The sequence below is a fragment of the Haliotis rufescens genome, unplaced genomic scaffold (assembly GCF_023055435.1).
Source record: "Haliotis rufescens isolate VD_foot unplaced genomic scaffold, xgHalRufe1.0.p SCAF_8, whole genome shotgun sequence".
Classification (NCBI taxonomy): domain Eukaryota; kingdom Metazoa; phylum Mollusca; class Gastropoda; order Lepetellida; family Haliotidae; genus Haliotis; species Haliotis rufescens.
In genome coordinates, this window is record NW_025964372.1 from 28,050,531 (window position 1) to 28,073,106 (window position 22,576).

The 22,576-nt window shown below is 40.3% G+C and overlaps 2 protein-coding genes across 2 annotated transcripts; both read left to right on the top strand.

Moving 5' to 3' along the window:
* The first annotated feature begins 6,047 nt into the window (after positions 1 to 6,047).
* Positions 6,048 to 9,909, top strand: LOC124143478. The gene is made up of 5 exons (XM_046512475.2): positions 6,048 to 6,116; positions 6,299 to 6,538; positions 7,930 to 8,157; positions 8,508 to 8,765; positions 9,274 to 9,909. The coding sequence occupies exons 1-5, from the start codon at positions 6,059 to 6,061 to the stop codon at positions 9,630 to 9,632; spliced, it is 1,143 nt and encodes a 380-aa protein (XP_046368431.2). The 5' UTR covers positions 6,048 to 6,058; the 3' UTR covers positions 9,633 to 9,909.
* Positions 9,910 to 13,092: 3,183 nt separating this feature from the next.
* LOC124143515 lies at positions 13,093 to 16,632 on the top strand. The gene is made up of 5 exons (XM_046512516.2): positions 13,093 to 13,166; positions 13,348 to 13,587; positions 14,979 to 15,206; positions 15,555 to 15,812; positions 16,128 to 16,632. Exons 1-5 carry the CDS (start codon positions 13,109 to 13,111, stop codon positions 16,484 to 16,486), a joined length of 1,143 nt encoding a protein of 380 aa, XP_046368472.1. The 5' UTR covers positions 13,093 to 13,108; the 3' UTR covers positions 16,487 to 16,632.
* The last annotated feature ends 5,944 nt before the right edge of the window (positions 16,633 to 22,576 follow it).

Genomic DNA, 22,576 nt, shown 5'->3' on the forward strand with positions numbered 1-22,576 from the left:
GAACACGATAGGACATTTACTGATTGATATGCTGACGATGTGACAATGTAAAAAGGATTGCTTGACCCTAAATTATATATTACAACATGAATACTGTAATCAATCTCATTGGCTCCCCTTCCAGCCACGCCCACTTGCACACATTTGGACAAATACACCGTCACTGTACCATTGCAGATGACATAAAGCTATTTGTCTTCAGAGATTTTCTGAGACTTCTGATGCAAACGTGTTCGCTTTGACCATAAATTATAACATGCTTTTGCATGTATTCCTTTTCTACAATATACATGTGTTTGTAGGTGAGGTGAAAGTGGGTTTAACGTGGCGTCCAAGATTATTGCACTTACATAGCGACGTGCAAGCACGCGTGTGTGTGTATGTGTGTGGCTGCTTGTACTAGTCCGGACTGATGCCTATTTATAGTGCCAGCTCACTGAGATACCACGCTGCAGTTTAACATGAATACCCCACTCAGACACAGTATACTGACTCCGAGCGGACCAGTCCTTGTTTTAGCCCCCAATGCCGAGCGCCAGATATGCTGGTACAAAAAGTACCATCTTTTAACGTCTGTTGGTATGATCGTGGAAGGTTCCTGGAATTGCAATTTCGTGGCTGTATCGTAATCCATTCGTAATTAATTCAGCAATCTTATGTTCCGTAACAGCTTCGTAATGGATTCTTTTGCATTCTTGGCTATTCTTAGCGATTCGTGGCTCCCACAATTTCTTGTCCTCAACCCGAAAACATCCCGAAACAGCCACGAATGTCTCGAGTCAACTACGAATCATGTAAGAATTTAGTCAGAACAACTTTCGGCATATTCATAACTTAGTCGTAAGTAATCCTTACAATTCGTGTATGATCCGTACATGAATCTTGTAATTCGTACATGTTTCTTAAGCCATTCCTGGCGTTCTTCATATTTTTCATCCCAATTAACCACGAAAGTTTGCATTATTGGTCAAATCATCACGAATTTCGAAAGTTTCCGATTCGGGGTGATTCGGGATATTCGTGGTCGTAGTAAAAGTGAAATATCGTTTTCCTCATGTAGTCGAGCGGTGGCGTAGCCTGGGGGGTCAAAGCACTCACTCGCCACCACACCGAAGTTCACAGTTGGATACAGTTAGCCAATGTCGGATGCTTCCCCACCCCGTGATATTGTAGGATAGTGTTGTAAAGAGGTAAACATGAAACATTGAATAATATTATGGTCAATCTCATCATCAATCAAATCAATTTGTTTCTTCTCCGATACAACACGCGTGAAGATCTGAGGACACCCATATAAGAGAAGTGTCGTATCGGAATGAAAGATCTGATTTTAATTTGACGTGACAATCCAAACGATTGGAAATGACGGATATTACAAAGTGCGCTTTTCAATAAATATTCATTTTGCTAGCGATAAAAATCATCATTGAGTTTTGCTCACGTGGTTACAATCTGACTGAGGATCGGCAGTATGGTGACCATGAGCGACTTTTTTAGCAGCGTGTGCAGTGCACGTACATTACAAGCACGAACTGAAATAAACGTACGTGCAGATGTAGTATTTAAAGCGCTATTGACCAAGGTCACTGCAAAATATAACCGCTCGCAGTCACCTGACTGTCGATTATTACCCAAATTGTAAACATGTGACCAAAACTAAATGATGATATTTTTTGCTGAGAAGAGGGACTTTTCTTGAAAAGAGCATTTTGCATTTTTTGTCTGGTCCAGACTCGATTATTTACAGACTGCCGTGGTATAGCTGGACTATTGCTGAGTGCGGCGTTAAACAAACAAACAAACAAACAAACAAACAAACAAACATTAATATCATTTCTAGCAGTATCACAAGTTACTGACAATTCAGTATCACTGAATTGTCTGTACCTTTTCTCTTGCACCCTCTTACATGGGAATACACCCCCTCTGCACTGTTCATCCCTCGATCTGACAAAACGTATGCCACGTAATGAACTCGTTTCTTTCTTCTCCTGTCCCCTCATGAATGTTTGTTTGTGTTGTTTAACGCCGCACTCAGCAATATTCCAGCTATCTGTAAATAATCGAGTCTGGACCAGAAAACAACAACATAGATCTACGCAAATGAGATACGATGACATGCATCAACAAAGTCAGAGAGCCTAACCACACGATACCGTTGGTCGTATCGTGATGAAAATTGGATGAGTTGTGGACAGAAAATTAGATTCGACCCAAAAATCACAAACTTTATTAAAACGTACCTGGATGAAAAAGGTCGCGGAAACACTGCAAACTTCAGGTTAATAACACAGTCTGAGGTTTGATACTCGTCCCAAAAACATCACCATCGAATGTCCAATTTCTTTTATCTGTTTTGACATGTTGCCTGACAGCCATACTATTTTGTGCTTTTCATAACCATGTATGTTAGTTAAAAGAACAAACTATACAATACACACACACAGATGCAATGATATTGTCTCTCTCATGTAATGTATCTGCATATAGCTGCAATTCAAACATGATATGATAACAGTTAAATGAAAAGTTATGACGCACCAACTCCGGTGAGTATACACTGAAATGTCCACATGCGTTTTTGTCTACGATGGAAATCAAGGTCTCGAAATTCGATCAGCTGTATATGGAAGACTAACACATCTGCAATAAGTATGCGCCAATGAAAAACAGTAATTAATCACATTTGCCATGTTAACTATTGAATGTAAATTGGTGATGAGTTATCTGGTTTTCGTCTTTCCAACCATACCAGTTCCACCTGCAATACCTATTCTATAATCGGTTTATTCTTGAAATCTGAAATCGTCTTGCCCCATTGTCTGGAAACAAATTTGTTACAATACGCTGCCCTGTACCCCACCCTTAAATCTACAATCACACAATACGCTTCCCTGTACCCTTACATTGAATCTACGATGTCACAATACCCTCCCCTGTACCCTTCCCCTGAATCTACAAGGTCACAATACGCTCCTCTGTATCCTTCCCTTGAATCTACAATCACACAATACGCTCTCCTGAACCCTTTCATTGAATCTACAATGTCACAATACATTACCGTGTATCCTTTCCTTGAATTTACAAGGTTATAATACGCTCCCCTGTATCCTTCCCTTGAACTTACAATGTCACAATACGCTCCTCTGGGTCCTTCCCTTGAATCTACAATCACACAATACGCTCCCCTGTACCCTTTCATTGAATCTACAATGTCACAATACGCTCCCCTGTACCCTTCCCCTGAATCTACAAGGTCACAATACGCTCCCCTGTATCCTTCCCTTGAATCTACAATCACACAATACGCTCTCCTGTACCCTTTCATTGAATCGACATTGTCACAATACATCCCTGTGTATCCTTCCCTTGAAATAGCAAGGTTATAATACGCTCCCCTGTATCCTTCCCTTGAATCTACAATGTCACAATACGCTCCCCTGTACCCTTTCATTGAATCTACAATCACACAATACGCTCCCCTGTCTGTTTCCCTTGAATTTACAAGGTCACAATAAGCTCTCCTGTTCTCTTCCCTTGAATCTACATTGACACAATACGCTCCCCTGTACCCTTCCCCTGAATCTACAAGGTCACAATACGCTCCTCTGTATCCTTCCCTTGAATCTACAATCACACAATACGCTCTCCTGAACCCTTTCATTGAATCTACAATGTCACAATACATTACCGTGTATCCTTCCCTTGAATTTACAAGGTTATAATACGCTCCCCTGTATCCTTCCCTTGAACTTACAATGTCACAATACGCTCCTCTGGGTCCTTCCCTTGAATCTACAATCACACAATACGCTTCCCTGTACCCTTTCCTTGAATCTACAATGTCACAATACGCTCCCCTGTACCCTTCCCCTGAATCTACAAGGTCACAATACGCTCCCCTGTATCCTTCCCTTGAATCTACAATCACACAATACGCTCTCCTGTACCCTTTCATTGAATCTACATTGTCACAATACATCCCTGTGTATCCTTCCCTTGAAATAACAAGGTTATAATACGCTCCCCTGTATCCTTCCCTTGAATCTACAATGTCACAATACGCTCCCCTGTTCCCTTTCATTGAATCTACAATCACACAATACGCTCCCCTGTCTGTTTCCCTTGAATTTACAAGGTCACAATAAGCTCTCCTGTTCTCTTCCCTTGAATCTACATTGACACAATACGCTCCCCTGTTCCCTTACCCTGAATCTACAAGGTCACAATACGCTCCTCTGTATCCTTCCCTTGAATCTACAATCACACAATACGCTCTCCTGAACCCTTTCATTGAATCTACAATGTCACAATACATTACCGTGTATCCTTCCCTTGAATTTACAAGGTTATAATACGCTCCCCTGTATCCTTCCCTTGAACCTACAATGTCACAATACGCTCCTCTGAGTCCTTCCCTTGAATCTACAATCACACAATACGCTCCCCTGTACCCTTTCATTGAATCTACAATGTCACAATACGCTCCCCTGTACCCTTCCCCTGAATCTACAAGGTCACAATACGCTCCCCTGTATCCTTCCCTTGAATCTACAATCACACAATACGCTCTCCTGTACCCTTTCATTGAATCGACATTGTCACAATACATCCCTGTGTATCCTTCCTTTGAAATAACAAGGTTATAATACGCTCCCCTGTATCCTTCCCTTGAATCTACAATGTCACAATACGCTCCCCTGTACCCTTTCATTGAATCTACAATCACACAATACGCTCCCCTGTCTGTTTCCCTTGAATTTACAAGGTCACAATAAGCTCTCCTGTTCTCTTTCCTTGAATCTACATTGACACAATACGCTCCCCTGTTCCCTTACCCTGAATCTACAAGGTCACAATACGCTCCCCTGTATCCTTCCCTTGAATCTACAATCACAAATACGCTCTCCTGTACCCTTTCATTGAATCGACATTGTCACAATACATTCCCGTGTATCCTTCCCTTGAATTTACAAGGTTATAATACGCTCCCCTGTATCCTTCCCTTGAATCTACAATGTCACAATACTGTCCCCTGTCTGTTTCCCTTGAATTTACAAGGGCACAATACGCTCTCCTGTACCCTTCCCTTGAATCGACAATGTTACAATACTCCCCCCTGTACCCTTCTATGAGCATACTGCATGTGTGTATGTCACAATGTGCTCCCCTGTTCCTATGAATTGGTGGACGCATGTTCGATGCTTGGATAGATGAGTGGATTGATGTTTGATGGATGTATTGGTGGGCGAATAGATAGGGAGATTGATAAGGGTTAAGCTAAAATGCTGTAACTGTATAGTAATATCAGTATCAGCGTGGAGGATCTCCGGCTTCAGCATGACACTTACACGTATCATATGTAGAATATTGCACCTATATCATTACCGATATCTTCTACAAACATCGTCACGATATGGCTGAAATATTGCCGATGTGACATAAAGCATTAACTCACTCACTCACTCTACATACCATATTACCACCAGGTAGAAAGCTTTAACGGCTGAAGTAACTTATAATGATCTGTCTGTCACGACATATATCACCTGCAAACTTCCCTCGAGAAGGCTTTTTTATATGCACTTGTTTTCTCCAATCAATGCGCCCTTAAGTAAGGATAAGATATATGGATACAACTTCTTTACAATTATGACGTTTTGGTGTAAGCTCTTACACCGTAATCAGGCAAGTGCTTGGTTGATAACGGTGTTAGAACCTACACCGAAACGCCGCCCCTAATTGTAACAAAGAAGTTGTTCATCAACATATCGTGATATCCTTACTTAGTACCCAAAAATTCTAAATGCCTAGCAAGGAAGCAATGCGCCCTTACCCAGATCCGCATGTCATGATACTGATCACACGTGCCCTTCCCTAGACCTATCTGTTAGGGTGCACCCTTCCCTGGACCCTGTCATCATGAGCACTTCCTTATTTCACTAATGATAATGACACTAAGTGTATTACGCCATTATTACGTTGTGAGGTCGGCTCCTACGTATATAAACTGTGATCTGCAATCACTGGTCATCATTATTCGATCCAATCTTCCACCATGGTCTTCATCGTGTGCTTGGCGGCTCTCTTCGCAGTGGCGAAAGCCAATAATTTCGGTAAGTATATATACATCATATGCATCATGTCTTAAACTAAGTACCTAAAAAGCTTAGAATTGCTGAAATTCAGATGTCGTACATACAAACACGCTGAAATATCAATCATTCTCCAATCCAAACATGCAAGTTTGGCTTCAAAACAGTGCGTTTCAACACTAATTCTTCTTTTGCATACCCAGGCTACAACATCGCCCTGAATCGCCCCACCGGCTCCAGTAGTGTCTTCGTCAACGGTGTGCCCCCCATCACCGCCAACTCAAACCTCGCCGTCGACGGCAACTTCAACTCGGACTTCTTTGGCGGCTCATGTTTTTCTAGCGCTGATGTGGCGACAGATCCCAACCCCTTCTGGTTCGTGGATCTGGGTGCCCGCCGCTACGTGTCCGGCCTCACCCTCACCAACAGGGGCGACTGTTGTGGTAAGTTAAAGACTCGACATCTATACCAGTTTACATTGCCATTCTTGAACCTATTGGATATATTACAATTCTAAACACATCCACCACAAAGCATTTAAATGAAATAAGCTCAGCAGAAAGTTCTTCTAAGCATTGGGTAATGACAAGAATCAAATCCAAATATTCAGTGTAGGTGTTTTTCATCAAATATAGGTGTATTTGAACATATGGGTTCCTTATCAATATCCATATCTATGTCCATTTGTCAAGGGGGCACATGTGTCCCAGTCGTCTGAGGCCCCACGATTCGCTGTGCAGAGTTGCGTCCCTTGGGTACGTCAGAAACCTATGATTGTGGGTTCGAATTCCGGTTCGCCCCGATTATGTTTCTAGGTTTGTCAGCACCATACCCGTGCTCGTGGGTTTCACCGAAGTGGTAAACGTCTGAGACCTACATCACTTCGGGCTTTCCTCCCACATTAAGCTGACACGCTGTGATATAATTTGAATAATGTTAAAAGCGGCGTTAAACCCAACTCACTCACTCACTCTAACATGGGAAACTTACAACCCCTCTTGTTGACATCCGCCGCTCAACGTCCTCAGTCCACCCATGCCCGACACATTACACACTATCAAACCAGTTTTGTTCATTGGATAATGACAGGAATATAATCAAAATATGCCGTATGTTTCTATCATCAAATATAATTGTATGTGAACACTTCAGTTATATCTATGTCACTATGACAAACATATTATTCATTATATACTTATAACTACCCTGGGTGATCATATGGCGTCACGAGATCAATCAACCAACACCATTGATAAACGTTCACGTGTCTATATATCCTGAACAAAAAAAGTAAAATGTGACAGATTACAAATAAGGATTGAAAATCAACTTTGTAATATATTATATACGTCAGGTGTCATGAATATTTTGGGGGATATTTTTTATAGTGAAGACTGAGCACACAATTTCATAAAATACCCGCCACAATATTCATGATTCCCAATGTCCTTTGTTCCATGTATTACAAAGTTGTCTTTAAATCCTTACTTGTAATCTATTTCATTTTACTTTGAGAAGAAATCTCCCCGAACCTGACAACTCCGAAAGGAAGGATTTGAATGAATACATTCTTCAGTTTGGGACAAAATGAATCACATAGCCATAGCTTACGACATTCGACTCTAACATTCGTAGCATTTGATCTGCAGATCCCATTGTACATGCCATTAAGTCATTCCAAGACCGCACTGTCAAGAGATTTGTTTTACCAAGTGGCTACCTCGGCATACATATAAGAGAATCGACATAGAATAAACTATATGTGTAAATCAAAGAAACCCTGCTGTTGTGTTATTGTGATTTGAGGAATGACATCTTCTATCGTCTTTTACAGCTGATCGTCTGAGTGGTCTGACAATCGAAGTCTTTGAATTCAATCCGACCACCAGTTCCGAGACTCCCGAGTTCTGCTCCATGGTCATTGGTGGAGTGGCCCTCGGTCAGACTGTTTCACTCTCCTGCTCTCCGATGGTGACTGGACGCTACGTCCGTATCAGGAAACCCGCCGCCACCGCCCCTCTCACCATCTGCGAGGTCGTTGTGTCCGGGGGCAACTTCAATAGTATGTATGAATTGCCCTATATGAAACCATTTACATTTACATTTAGCGACGGTACTACCATACTATGTGTACGAGTCCTATAATTTATTAGAAAACGGTATTCAGTTATGTACATTACTCATGCAGTAAGGGAAGGGCAGTCCTTAAAATGTTATTTAATTATTATTGTTGGTTTGGGTCTGAGAGCTACATTTGCATTATATAAACATATAGATATGGACTCCTAACGTGGTAACCTTGTTCAGTCGTATTAAACATTGAAATCAGTCAGTCCTTCATCTGCAGCCAGGTATACTTTTCATTAAGCTTGTTATTCATAATTATTATAAACACTTTTTCTTTACTTTCAGATAAATTCAATACATTTCCCTCCACCAACGTCGCCCTGAATCGCCCAGCGCGCGCTACCTCGCAGTTTACTTTCGCTGCCGCCAACCTGGTTGCCTCCCCTGGCCTGGCTGTGGACGGCAACTTTGACAGCCAGTTCGTCACCGGAAGAAGCTGTTACTCCAGCGCCATTGGCGACACAAATCCCACCTTATACATCGACCTCGGCGCCTACTTCTACATCAGCTCCGTCACCGTCACCAACAGGGGCGACTGTTGTGGTGAGCATTTTCACGTTGTGTTCTTGTGTTCCTTAAGATAAATTTCTCCACCAATATCATATCTCCACATCATAGTTAGTTAAAAATGCTTATTTAGGTTCAGCAATATGTGTGTGTTTGAGTTGGGCTTAACGCTGTATTGAACAGTATTCAGTCATATCACGGCGTGTCAGATAAAGTGAGTGAGTGAGTGAGTATGGTTTTACGCCGCTTTTAGCAATATTCCAGCAATATCATGGCGGGGGACACCAGAAATGGGCTTCACACATTGTACCCATGTCGGGAATTGAACCCGGGTCTTCAGCGTGACGAGCTAACGCTTTAACCACTAGGCTACCCGACCGCCCCGTCAGATAAAGATTGTGGTGAAGCCCCAAGTGATGCAGGCTTCAGACGTTTGCAACTCTCGTGAAACGTGACCATTATCATATATGTTAATGTATTTGAGGAGTACACTGTAATATATATGTCTTCACGTACTTAATGAGTACTTTCTTTACAATTCCAGCTGAACGCCTACGCAACATCAACATCGAAACTCTTCTGAAAGACCCCTACAGGTACCTGGAGTTCCCTAAACTTTGCGGCACCATCACTGGCAACGTCGCTGCAGGGGCTAACTTCACCGTCAACTGCTTTGCGCCTACTGTAGCCCGCTACATCAAGATCCAGAAGACTAGTATGGTTGACAGCAATGATCTCTTGACCCTCTGTGAAGTTCAAGTAACAGGAAGGTTCGCATCCCACAGCGAGGTCACCAACAAATCTGTTGACAACGACGTTGCTCAGGCTCTGGCTGCCAACGGAATTATTTCGAGTTCTGGATCCAACGTTAACATGGTTGGCATGGAAGGGGCTGTGAATTAATCTGACGAAACTGACGAAGAAGCACATAATAAACTTCACCAACGACGAAGGTCTGAAGTCAATTTCGTGAGCGCTTAAAGCACTTTTCATCGAAACAAGCCATGGATTGTTGTGGAGTTTCTGCTATGTGTCAAAATAAATGTGAAGGTTGAATACTGAAAGCGTTTTCTCGTGTGTAGATAAATTGATATAGAGACCCAGCGTGCGTTTCCGTAGAATAAATATCATACACTAGGAAGACAAATTGTATTAAGCGAGTCTATAAATATTTATGATACGGAAACAAACGAGGGTAATAAAATCTCTATTACATAATGGCATTCTTAATTTGCTTGTCAATGAAGAAACTTCTTACAAATGAAATGTTTGAGTACCTCGTCTCATTTACCAGATAGCACAAATCGATTTGCAGCAATGTTTGTCTACATTATCACCCACACATCAGAAAACAAATATCTACACTAATTGGGAACGTCGGTCAATAATTTAATGAGTAAGCAGATATTAAATCGATGACTGGAGCTTAAAGTAATTCCTGCTGAATGACTTCATTTGTATATTTATTGAATTATATGACACAAAGTTAATCGATATTGGTTTATTGCATCGATACACATAAAACTTCCATGGAAGAGAATAACCAGTCTTGATTATTCTCCGAAACATAGATTCCATTTGGCGTAACTGAAAACACACTATCCATTAAATGATAAACAAAAATCCGGTGTCATTCAAACGAAACACATACATGTATCTGATTTTGATTTTGTGTATTCAAAAGAGATCCATGTTACATTTACATTTATCTATTGCAAATTCAATTAAGTTACCCCCAACCTTCAGGTAGGGGCTGTCGGGTAGCCTTGTGGTTAAAGCGTTCGCTCGTCACGCCGAAGACCCGGGTTCGATTCCCGACATGGGTACAATGTGTGAAGCCCATTTCTGGTGTCCCCCGCCATGATATTGCTGGAAAATTGCTAAAAGCGGCGTAAAACGTTTTATACATTGTTTGTAGAACATTTCAGCCACTCCTAGTTGAATATCATACAAAATATGGATTCATAACAAACTACTGCAGTGTGTATTTGAATAAATGTTTCTTATGAACAATATTCCTGGTGATTCCCAGCTCTACAGCACAAGAAGAACATATAAAATAATAGTCATTAAAGGGAAGAAGTCATAGTGCGCCAAATGATTTGCAGCCATGTTAGTCTACAACGGAACAACAAAACAACAGAATCAGTCATTGGTTTGACGAAGAGAACAGTTTATATGAAGAAGAGGCTTGATATAGAAAGGTTATAGAGCCACAGATTATGTTTGGTACTTAGTTAAAAAGTATTAATTTTGTTCATTGATTCTAAGGCTTTTGACAGTGCACAACATCACCTGTTAAAATATGTACATGTACTTCTACTATTAGAGCATTAATAGCAAGTGTTTTGGGGTGATTTTATCCGTGTACAGACAACTAAAATCATGTGTACCAGTTGGTAGATATATTAACATAATCCGAGTTCTTTGATGGTAGGTGGGTCCTAGGCAAGGTTGTATGATCAGGCACACACTATTTACTTTGTTTCTAAATGATCTTGTTAAACTAATACAGCACATAGATGTTTGCTGATGATATTGTGAATACTAGTTAAACTGTTGTTATATTACAGGAACAGACTGTGAAGCAGGCTTTTGGGACGAATATATTATGAATATACATGTATATTTAGACAAGATACAGGTTACTGTGTTTCGCGGAGTAGTCAAACAAACTAAAAATAGTGATTCAAAGGTTAAAAACCTGAAATTGTATAAACATACAAGAATTTGTTTTTCTTATTCAAAGTTATCATGGGGTTTCACTAGAAATACTTAAGCACAACAAGCTGAAAAGCCATGACTATTCTGCTCAAATATACTATATAAAATTATGACAATCGCTATAATAAAATCTCTGTTTTTGTTTGCCAGAATGATTGTGCCAGTCCTTTTTTATGGATCAGGTTTATGGGGTTATGAAGTCCTATCAGTGGAAAGTGTACGCATTAAGTTCGTAAGAATAATATTGTCAGTTAACACAAATACAAATAATGCAGCTGTAAATGGTGACACAATAGAATATGTAATATGTGTGTCAGGATAAATTTCTTAATGTTTGACTCCAGGCAATAAATGTTATTGCGTATGGTGAATGTGGTCGTTGCCCTTTGTATCTTAACGCTCTGTGTAGAGGTGTTATTTAACTGAAACTGATAGAGATGTATGATGGTAGGATACTGAGAAAAGCTAACAATATGCTTTCATGATATAATTCTGGATAAAATAATTATGTGGCAAATATGTTCGATCTTTGTTATTTTCAAACGGATTTGGATTTGTGTGTTTATCCCAATCAGTTAGTGATAAAGTAGCTTTTCTTAAGGTATTTAAACATGCACGGATAAATATGGATTTGCAGTCCTGGAATAACATCTTAAACAATAGTTCCAGGTACAGACTGTATAGACTGGTTTAACTATAAAAAAATATCTATCTGTAATCTAAGACAAGAAACATCGTAACATGATCATTTGACTTAGAATATTACACACCGAAAATGTTCTGTCAATATCCAACCCTGAATAAGTGTCAAATGCTACTATGTGGAAATTGTGAATTATTTCTGAAGAAACTATGTAAATTTGTGTCGCAAAGAGACAGAGAGTTTATATACTCAACAACAAAAGTTCCTGTGACACCAATAGGTTAGTGTATTTTTTAAACAAGTACAGTTTGGTTTTCAATATTGTAGTACATGTATGGAATCAAGTCACAAAAACGCAACTGCTACAGAAAAGCATACATGTACATTCCATGCAAAAGTTGACTTTTATGCAAGCCCCATGCATTTCACTACCCAAGAATGGGTATGCGTTTACTGGATTCCATATGCATTGTTAAGCATCGCGCTGACAAAAAACACTTAGAAAAACAACAAAATTACGCAATTATTCAACATTACGAAATGCCACGTCTGTCCGAAAATGAGCATCTGCGAGCTATTGGTATGCTTGAAACAGGATCGAGTCAATGTGATGTTGCAAGGCAATTTAACGTCCACAGAAACACCATTTGGTGTTTATGGCAACGTTGGCAACAGACGAATGCAGTCAGAGACCATCCTCGGAGTGGCAGGCCACGCTGAACCAGTAATCGACAACACTACTGGATTCGAACAACACACCTACGAAATCGATTCCAGCCAGCAACAGTGACTGCAAGAAGCATCCCTGGCCTTCGACGAATATCTTCATAAACCGTACGTCTTCTGTTGGGTATGCACCCTTCCCTGGACCCTGTCATCATGAGCACTTCCTTATTTCACTAATGATAATGACACTAAGTGTATTACGCCATTATTACGTTGTGAGGTCGGCTCCTACGTATATAAACTGTGATTCGCAATCACTGGTCATCATTCGATCCAATCTTCCACCATGGTCTTCATCGTGTGCTTAGCGGCTCTCTTCGCAGTGGCGAAAGCCAATAATTTCGGTAAGTATATATACATCATATGCATCATGTCTTAAACTAAGTGCCCAGAAAGCTTAGAATTGTTGAAATTGAGATGTCGTACATACAACACGGTGAAATATCATTCATTCTCCAATCCAAATATGCAAGTTTGGCTTTAAAACAGTGCGTTTCAATACTAATTCTTCTCTTGCATACCCAGGCTACAACATCGCCCTGAATCGCCCCACCGGCTCCAGTAGTGTCTTCGTCAACGGTGTGCCCCCCATCACCGCCAACTCAAACCTCGCCGTCGACGGCAACTTCAACTCGGACTTCTTTGGCGGCTCATGTTTCTCTAGCGCTGATGTGGCGACAGATCCCAACCCCTTCTGGTTCGTGGATCTGGGTGCCCGCCGCTACGTGTCTGGCCTCACCCTCACCAACAGGGGCGACTGTTGTGGTAAGTTAAAGACTCTACATCTATACCAGTTTACATTGCCATTCTTGAACCTATTGGATATATTACAATTCTAAACACATCCACCACAAAGCATTTAAATGAAATAAGCTCAGCAGAAAGTTCTTCTAAGCATTGGGTAATGACAAGAATCAAATCCAAATATTCAGTGTAGGTGTTTTTCATCAAATATAGGTGTATTTGAACATATGGGTTCCTTATCAATATCCATATCTATGTCAATTGGTCAAGGGGGCACATGTGTCCCAGTCGTCTGAGGCCCCACGATTCGCTGTGCAGAGTTGCGTCCCTTGGGCACGTCAGAAACCTATGATTGTGGGTTCGAATTCCAGTTCGCCCCGATTATGTTTCTAGGTTTGTCAGCACCATACCCGTGCTCGTGGGTTTCACCGAAGTGGTAAACGTGTGAGACCTAAATCACTTCGGGCTTTCCTCCCACATTAAGCTGACACGCTGTGGTATAACTTGAATAATGTTAAAAGCGGCGTTAAACCCAACTCACTCACTCACTCTAACATGGGAAACTTACAACCCCTCTTGTTGACATCCGCCGCTCAACGTCCTCAGTCCACCCATGCCCGACACATTACAAACTATCAAACCAGTTTTGTTCATTGGATAATGACAGGAATATAATCAAAATATGCCGTATGTTTCTATCATCAAATATAATTGTATGTGAACACTTCAGTTATATCTATGTCACTATGACAAACAAATTATTCATTATATACTTATAACTACCCTGGGTGATCATATGGCGTCACGAGATCAATCAACCAACACCATTGATAAACGTTCACGTGTCTATATATCCTGAACAAAAAAAGTAAAATGTGACAGATTACAAATAAGGATTGAAAGACAACTTTGTAATATATTATATACGTCAGGTGTCATGAATATTTTGGGGGATATTTTTTATAGTGAAGACTGAGCACACAATTTCATAAAATACCCGCCACAATATTCATGATTCCCAATGTCCTTTGTTCCATGTATTACAAAGTTGTCTTTAAATCCTTACTTGTAATCTATTTCATTTTACTTTGAGAAGAAATCTCCCCGAACCTGACAACTCCGAAAGGAAGGATTTGAATGAATACATTCTTCAGTTTGGGACAAAATGAATCACATAGCCATAGCTTACGACATTCGACTCTAACATTCGTAGCATTTGATCTGCAGATCCCATTGTACATGCCATTAAGTCATTCCAAGACCGCACTGTCAAGAGATTTGTTTTACCAAGTGGCTACCTCGGCATACATATAAGAGAATCGACATAGAATAAACTATATGTGTAAATCAAAGAAACCCTGCTGTTGTGTTATTGTGATTTGAGGAATGACATCTTCTATCGTCTTTTACAGCTGATCGTCTGAGTGGTCTGACAATCGAAGTCTTTGAATTCAATCCGACCACCAGTTCCGAGACTCCCGAGTTCTGCTCCATGGTCATTGGTGGAGTGGCCCTCGGTCAGACTGTTTCACTCTCCTGCTCTCCGATGGTGACTGGACGCTACGTCCGTATCAGAAAACCCGCCGCCACCGCCCCGCTCACTATCTGCGAGGTCGTTGTTTCCGGAGGCAACTTCAATAGTATGTATCCTTTGTCCTATATGAAACCATTTACATTTACATTCAGCGACGGTACTACCGTACTATGTGTGCGAGTCCTATGATTTATTAGAAAACGGTATTCAGTTATGTACATTACTCATGCAGTAAGGGAAGGGCAGTTCTTAAAAATGTTACTTAGTTATTATTGCTGGTTTGGGTCTGAGAGCTACATTTGTATTATATAAACATATAGATATGGACTCCAAACTTGGTAAACTTGTTCAGTCGTATTAAACATTGAAATCAGTCAGTCAGACCTTCATCAGCAGCCAGGTACACTTTTCATTAAGCTTGATATTCATATGAACACGTTCTCTTTACTTTCAGATCAATTCAATAAATTTCCCTCCACCAACGTCGCCCTGAATCGCCCAGCGCGCGCTACCTCGCAGTTTACTTTCGCTGCCGCCAACCTGGTTGCCTCCCCTGGCCTGGCTGTGGACGGCAACTTTGACAGCCAGTTCGTCACCGGAAGAAGCTGTTACTCCAGCGCCATTGGCGACACAAATCCCACCTTATACATCGACCTCGGCGCCTACTTCTACATCAGCTCCGTCACCGTCACCAACAGGGGCGACTGTTGTGGTGAGCATTTTCACGTAGTTGTCTTGTGTTCAATTTCTCCACGCTAGAAATACACATCAAAGTTAGTTAAAAATGCTTATTTAGGTTCAGCATTATGTGTGTGTTTGAGTTGGGCTTAACGCTGTATTGAACAGTATTCAGTCATATCACGGCGTGTCAGATAAAGATTGTAGTGAAGCCCGAAGTGATGCAGGCCTCAGACGTTTACAACTCTCGTGAAACGTGACCATTATGATACATGTTAATATATTTTAGGAGTACACTGTAATTATATAGTCTTCTGATACGAAATGAGCATTTTCTTTACAATTCCAGCTGAACGCCTGCGCAACATCAACATCGAAACTCTTCTGAAAGACCCCTACAGGTACCTGGAGTTCCCTAAACTTTGCGGCACCATCACTGGCAACGTCGCTGCAGGGGCTAACTTCACCGTCAACTGCTTTGCGCCCAATGTTGCCCGCTACATCAAGATCCAGAAGACTAGTATGGTTGACAGCAATGATCTCTTGACCCTCTGTGAAGTTCAAGTAACAGGAAGGTTCGCATCCCACAGCGAGGTCACCAACAAATCTGTTGACAACGACGTTGCTCAGGCTCTGGCTGCCAACGGAATTATTTCGAGTTCTGGATCCAACGTTAACATGGTTGGCATGGAAGGGGCTGTGAATTAATCTGACGAAACTGACGAAGAAGCACATAATAAACTTCACCAACGACGAAGGTCTGAAGTGAGAGCTTAAAGCACTTTTCATCGAAACAAGCCATGGATTGTTGTGGAGTTTCTGCTATGCGTCAAAATAAATGTGAAGGTTGAATACTGAAAGCGTTTTCTCGTGTGTAGATAAATTTATATAGAGACCCCAGCGTGCGTTTCCGTAGAATAAATATCATACATTAGGAAGACAAATTGTATTAAGCGAGTCTATAAATATTTATGATACGGAAACAAACGAGGGTAATAATATCTCTATCACATAATGGCATTCTTAATTTGCTTGTCAATGAAGAAGCTTCTTACAAATGAAATGTTTGAGTACCTCGTCTCATTTACCAGATAGCGCAAAACGTTTTGCAGCAATGTTTGTCTACATAATCACCCACACATCAGAAAACAAATATCTACACTAATTGAGAACGTCGGTCAATAATTTAATGAGTAAGCAGATATTAAATCGATGACTGGAGCTTAAAGTAATTCCTGCTGAATGACTTCATTTGTATATTTATTGTATTATATGACACAAAGTTTATCGATACTGGTTTATTGCATCGATACACATAAAACGTCCATGGAAGAGAATAACCAGTCTTGATTATTCTCCGAAACAGATTCCATTTGGCGTAACTGAAAACACACTATCCATTAAATGATAAACAAAAGTCCGGTGTCATTCAAACGAAACACATACATGTATCTGATTTTGATTTTGTGTATTCAAAAGAGATCCATGTTACATTTACATTTATCTATTGCAAATTCAATTAAGCTACCCCCAACCTTCAGGTAGGGGCGGTCGGGTAGCCTTGTGGTTAAAGCGTTCGCTCGTCACGCCGAAGACCCGGGTTCGATTCCCGACATGGGTACAATGTGTGAAGCCCATTTCTGGTGTCCCCCGCCATGTTATTGCTGGAAAATTGCTAAAAGCGGCGTAAAACGTTTTATACATTGTTTGTAGAACATTTCAGCCACTCCTAGTTGGATATCATACAAAATATGGATTCATAACAAACTACTGCAGTGTGTATTTACATAAATGTTTCTTATGAGCAGTATTCCTGGTGATTCCCAGCTCTACAGCACAAGAAGAACATATAAAATAATAGTCATTAAAGGGAAGAAGTCATAGTGCGCCAAATGATTTGCAGCCATGTTAGTCTACAACGGAACAACAAAACAACAGAATCAGTCATTGGTTTGATGTAGAGAACAGTTTATATGAAGAACAGGCTTGATATAGAAAGGTTATAGAGCCACATGTAATGTTTGGTGCTTAGTTCAAAAGTAGTAATTTTGTTCATTGATTCTAAGGCTTTTGACAGTGCACAGCACCACCTGTTAAAATATGTACATGTACAAGTATTTTGGGTGTTTCATCCGTGTACAGACAACTAAAATCATGTGTACCTGTTGTTAAATATATTAACATAATCCGAGTTCCTTGATGGTAAGTGGGTACTAGGCAAGGTTGTATGATCAGGCACACACTATTTACTTTGTTTCTCAATGATCTTGTTAAACTAATACAGCATATTGATGTTTGCTGATGATATTGTGAATACTAGTTATACTGTTGTTATATTACAGAAACAGACTGTGAAGCAGGCTTTTGAGACGAATATGGTATGAATATATATTTAGACAAGATACAGGTTACTGTGTTTCGCGGAGTAGTCAAACAAACTAAAATTTTTGGTTCAAAGGTAAAAAACTTGAAATTGTATAAACATATGTTTTTTTTATCCAAAGTTATCATGGGGTTTCGCTAGAAATACATAAGCACAACAAGCTGAAAAGCCATGACTATTCTGCTCAAATCTGTATATACAATTATGACAATCGCTATAAAAAAATCTCTGTTTTTGTTTGCCAGAATGATTGTGCCAGTCCTTTATTATGGATCAGGTTTGTGGGGTTATGAAGTCCTATCAGTGGAAAGTGTACGCATTAAGTTCCTTAGAATAATATTGTCTGTTAACACAAATACAAATAATGCAGCTGTATATGGTAACGCGATAGAATATGTAATATGCGTGTAAGAATATATTTCTAAATGTTGGACTCCAGGCAATAAATGTTATTGCGTATGGTGAATGTGGTCGTTGCCCTTTATACCTGAACGTTATGTCTACAGGTGTTATGTAACTGAAATTGATAGAGATGTATGATGGTAGGATACCGAGAAAAGCTAACAATATGCTTTCATGATATAATTCTGGATAAAATAATTATGTGGCAAATATGTTCGATCTTTGTTATTTTCAAACGGATTTGAATTTGTGTGTTTCTCCCAATCAGTTAGTGATAAAGTAGCTTTTCTTAAGGTATTTAAACATACACGGATAAACATTGATTTTCAGTCCTGGCATAACATCTTGAACAATAGTTCCAGGTACAGACTGTATAGACTGGCGTAACTATATTAAACAATTTCTATCTGTAATCTCAGACAAGAAACATCGTAACATGATCATTAGCCTTAGAGCCGGATTGTTAAAACAGAAGGTAAATGAAGGTAGATGTTTAGGAATAGAGTTGTCGCTTCGCACATGTGCTGTATACAAACAGAACATGGTGTAGAACATGTATGACCTCAGGGAATATTACGTACCGAAAATGTACTGTCAATATCCAACCCTGAATAAGTGTCAAATGCCACTATGTCGAAATCGTGAAATATTTCTGAAGAACCTATGTACATTTGTGTCGCAAAGCTATGCCAAGAGACAGAGAGTTTATATATGCAGGTTTACCGTGGCTGAATATGGGCCAATGGCCTTTATACGAAACAAAAACTTTACTTGACTTGACATGGTGAACCGGGTAGACTTCCCATTCATAGAACCTGCACGTTTAATTTAATAATATATACAAGGACGGTGGGGTAGCTGGTAGTTAAAGCGTTCACCCGTCACAAAGAAGACCCGGGTTCGATTCCCTATATGGGTACAACGTGTAAAACCCATTCTAGTGTTCCCCGCCCCTGCAATAGATGCTAAAAGCGGCGTAAAACCGTACTCACTCACTCGTTATAATAGTTGAAACTGTTATATGTCACGTGAAATAATAACATGATTAAATATCAAGTTTTGAAACACAGCAATGGGATTAAATCAATCTCTGTCATTTTATCCGAAATTTCAAAAATGCTTCCACAGTGGGGATACATTAAAAAACCAAACTATAACCATTATTTGTATTTCCAAATAAGGGCATCCGATGAGCTTCCACTTTTCTTTTTGCGCTCTTTGTAATTATCGAAATCTTCACAGATCAAAGGTAACCAACGGGTGTTCAGATGTGCGTATTGATATTGGCTAAAAGTTTTTTTCCGCTGTCCTAACAAACGGTATCCCGGTCTCAACGCTCACTTGCGTTGGCCTGCAAATCGACTCACGACAGCTGATGAACCCAGCCGGGTAGAAGCCAGAGACAGAGTTTGTTGGTTGGTTGGTTAACTAAGTACTGAGCAATATTCCAGCTTTTGGACGGCGGTCTGTAGATAATCGAGTCTGGACCAGCCAGTCCAGTGATTGACATCATGAACATCGACCCACGCAAATGAGATACGATGACATGCATCAACTAAGTTAACGTGTCTGACCAACCGACCCCGTTAGTCACCTCATCCGACAAGCATAGGTGCCTTTTACGGCAAGCATGGGTTGCTGAAGACCAATTCTAACCCGGATCTTCACGAGTGCCAGAGTGTAGTGCCTCTTCATCCGTTTTAGTGTTATACTATTAATGTAGGCATTTGTCCATCAGTCCGAGGTCTATACCATTTTATTTCAAAGTTGAAAGTAGTACTGAGAAAATCACTGGTGCATAAATGTGATTGTTTAACACTGTAGGCATTTGTCACTGTCAGCATTAGTATTATCCTGGCCCGAGTCCTCACAGGGTGTGTATGCATGTAGTGTCGGGATAGGTCCCTGTCAGAACTACGACAGTCAAGCGATGAGAACATTTCGCAGTTTACAAACACGTAATGTTACATAGGCCCTGCTGATCTATACATTATAATTACTTGTTTTTAACGCCTACAGCAAGGAAATGCGATAATTAATTACTGTAAGTGTGTGTGTGACCACGTCCTGGGGGCTTGACGTCGCCTCCAAGAGTAATACATGCACGTGTGCGAGTGTGTGCGTGTGTGCGTGTGCGTGTGCGTGTGCGTGTGCGTGTGCGTGTATGGTTCCGTGTAGTAGTCCCGACTAATGCTGTTTTATAGTGTTGACCCTAGTGAGATATCATTCCGCAGTTTACATGGATACAACACAGACATCGTAAGAGGCGACTAACGGGATCGGGTGGTCAGGTTCGGTGACTTGGTTGAAGCATGTCATCGTATTCCAATTGCGTGGATCGATGCTCATGATGTTAAGCAGTGGATTTTCTGGTCCAGACTCGATTATTTACAGACCGCCGTCATACAGATGGAATATTGCAGAGTGCGGCGTTAAACAACAAACAAACAAACAGATAGGGTGTGTGTGTGTGTGTGTGTGTGTGTGTGTGTGTGTGTGTGTGTGTGTGTGTGTTTTCCGGCATATACTACGTAACATATATTTTTTTATTGTACATGTATACACATTAAGAGCGATATATTGGGCAAGTGTGTAATGCATACGTCACAAACTTGATATATTGTATACACCAATTAGCTCAGTGAGCTTGAAACTGAAACTGAATCAGATTTGCTATTGCCAACGCTAATCACACAAAATGTATATGTAATGCCCACAAACGTCAAAAAGAACGTTTTTGTTAGGAAACATTTATATTGTGAGCAGCCTCTTACAAAATGGAATCACAACTTTAAAATCATTATGGATGCTGTCGAAGCATAGGCCCAAAAAATGACAAAAAGAGACGAGGAAGCTGTTGAAAGTCTTCCAAAGTGGTTTGAGTCAACGTATGATGTCCTTGGTAGAATGGACAACCTGAAAAAGCGGAAACACAATGGGAATAAACCCACTCTGTCCCAGCCAGCTTTCATCCAAAGTCTGACATGCTCTACATGAAAAGTTTGCAGTTGTTCCAACTGACAAGGCTTCAAATAACGTAACCATTATATGTAAGAGTCACTACAGTGATATTGTGTGATCAAAGAACAATGTATAAGTGGCATTCCAAATAATATAACATGTTAAGCCAGTGTGTTAAATGAGTTGAAATCTGCCAAAACCACGCATCATTACTATCAACTTTTGACTTTTGAAAACCTAAAGACATGTCCATTACTCATTTGTGCTGGATTCCAAAGCTCCATAAAAGTGCGTACAAAGAGCGATATATTGCTGGGTCACGCAAATGTACCATCCAATCCCTGTCTCAAACACTAACAATAATCCCTAATGCAATCAAGGAAAGACTTTCATTAATGGAATTCATATCATGTGGATTCTCAAAATCTCAAAAGATTTGTTTGCATTTTTGCAATCTAAAAAAGAAGAAAGTTTATTTCTGTCAAATTTTTTTTTTGATATTTGCACACCATTATTCCACATGATAAACTTTAGGAAAAACTTCATTCCATGATACATGAGGCATTTATTATTAAATATGTTGACCACAGATATAGTTAGTTACATGTCTATCTTCAGAGCGTCAGGCCAATTTGTCAAGCATTAACGCTAATGTCATTTGACGTTTACTGAGAAAACATAGGTGAAATGCTGGACTTCCTCATTGATAACGTACATGTAGAATATGGGGGTAAGAGATTTACTCAAGAATTAGGCATCCCAATTGGAAGCAATTTTTCTCCTCTTCTTGCTTATCTGTTCCTTTATGCATATGAACAGGAATTTCTGCTCTGATTGGCAAAGTCAAAACAAAGCAAGTGTAACTAAAGCTTCAGGTTTATCGATGATCTGATATAGCCAATTCGCTTTTATTGATTTACTCACCTGAACTAGAAATTAAGGAGACCAGTGACTCCGCCTCGTCTATTTCATATTGCGATCTATACATAAAGATTCAGTGTGACAAAACACTCTCCACGAGACTGTATGACAAGAGGGATCACGACTTTCCA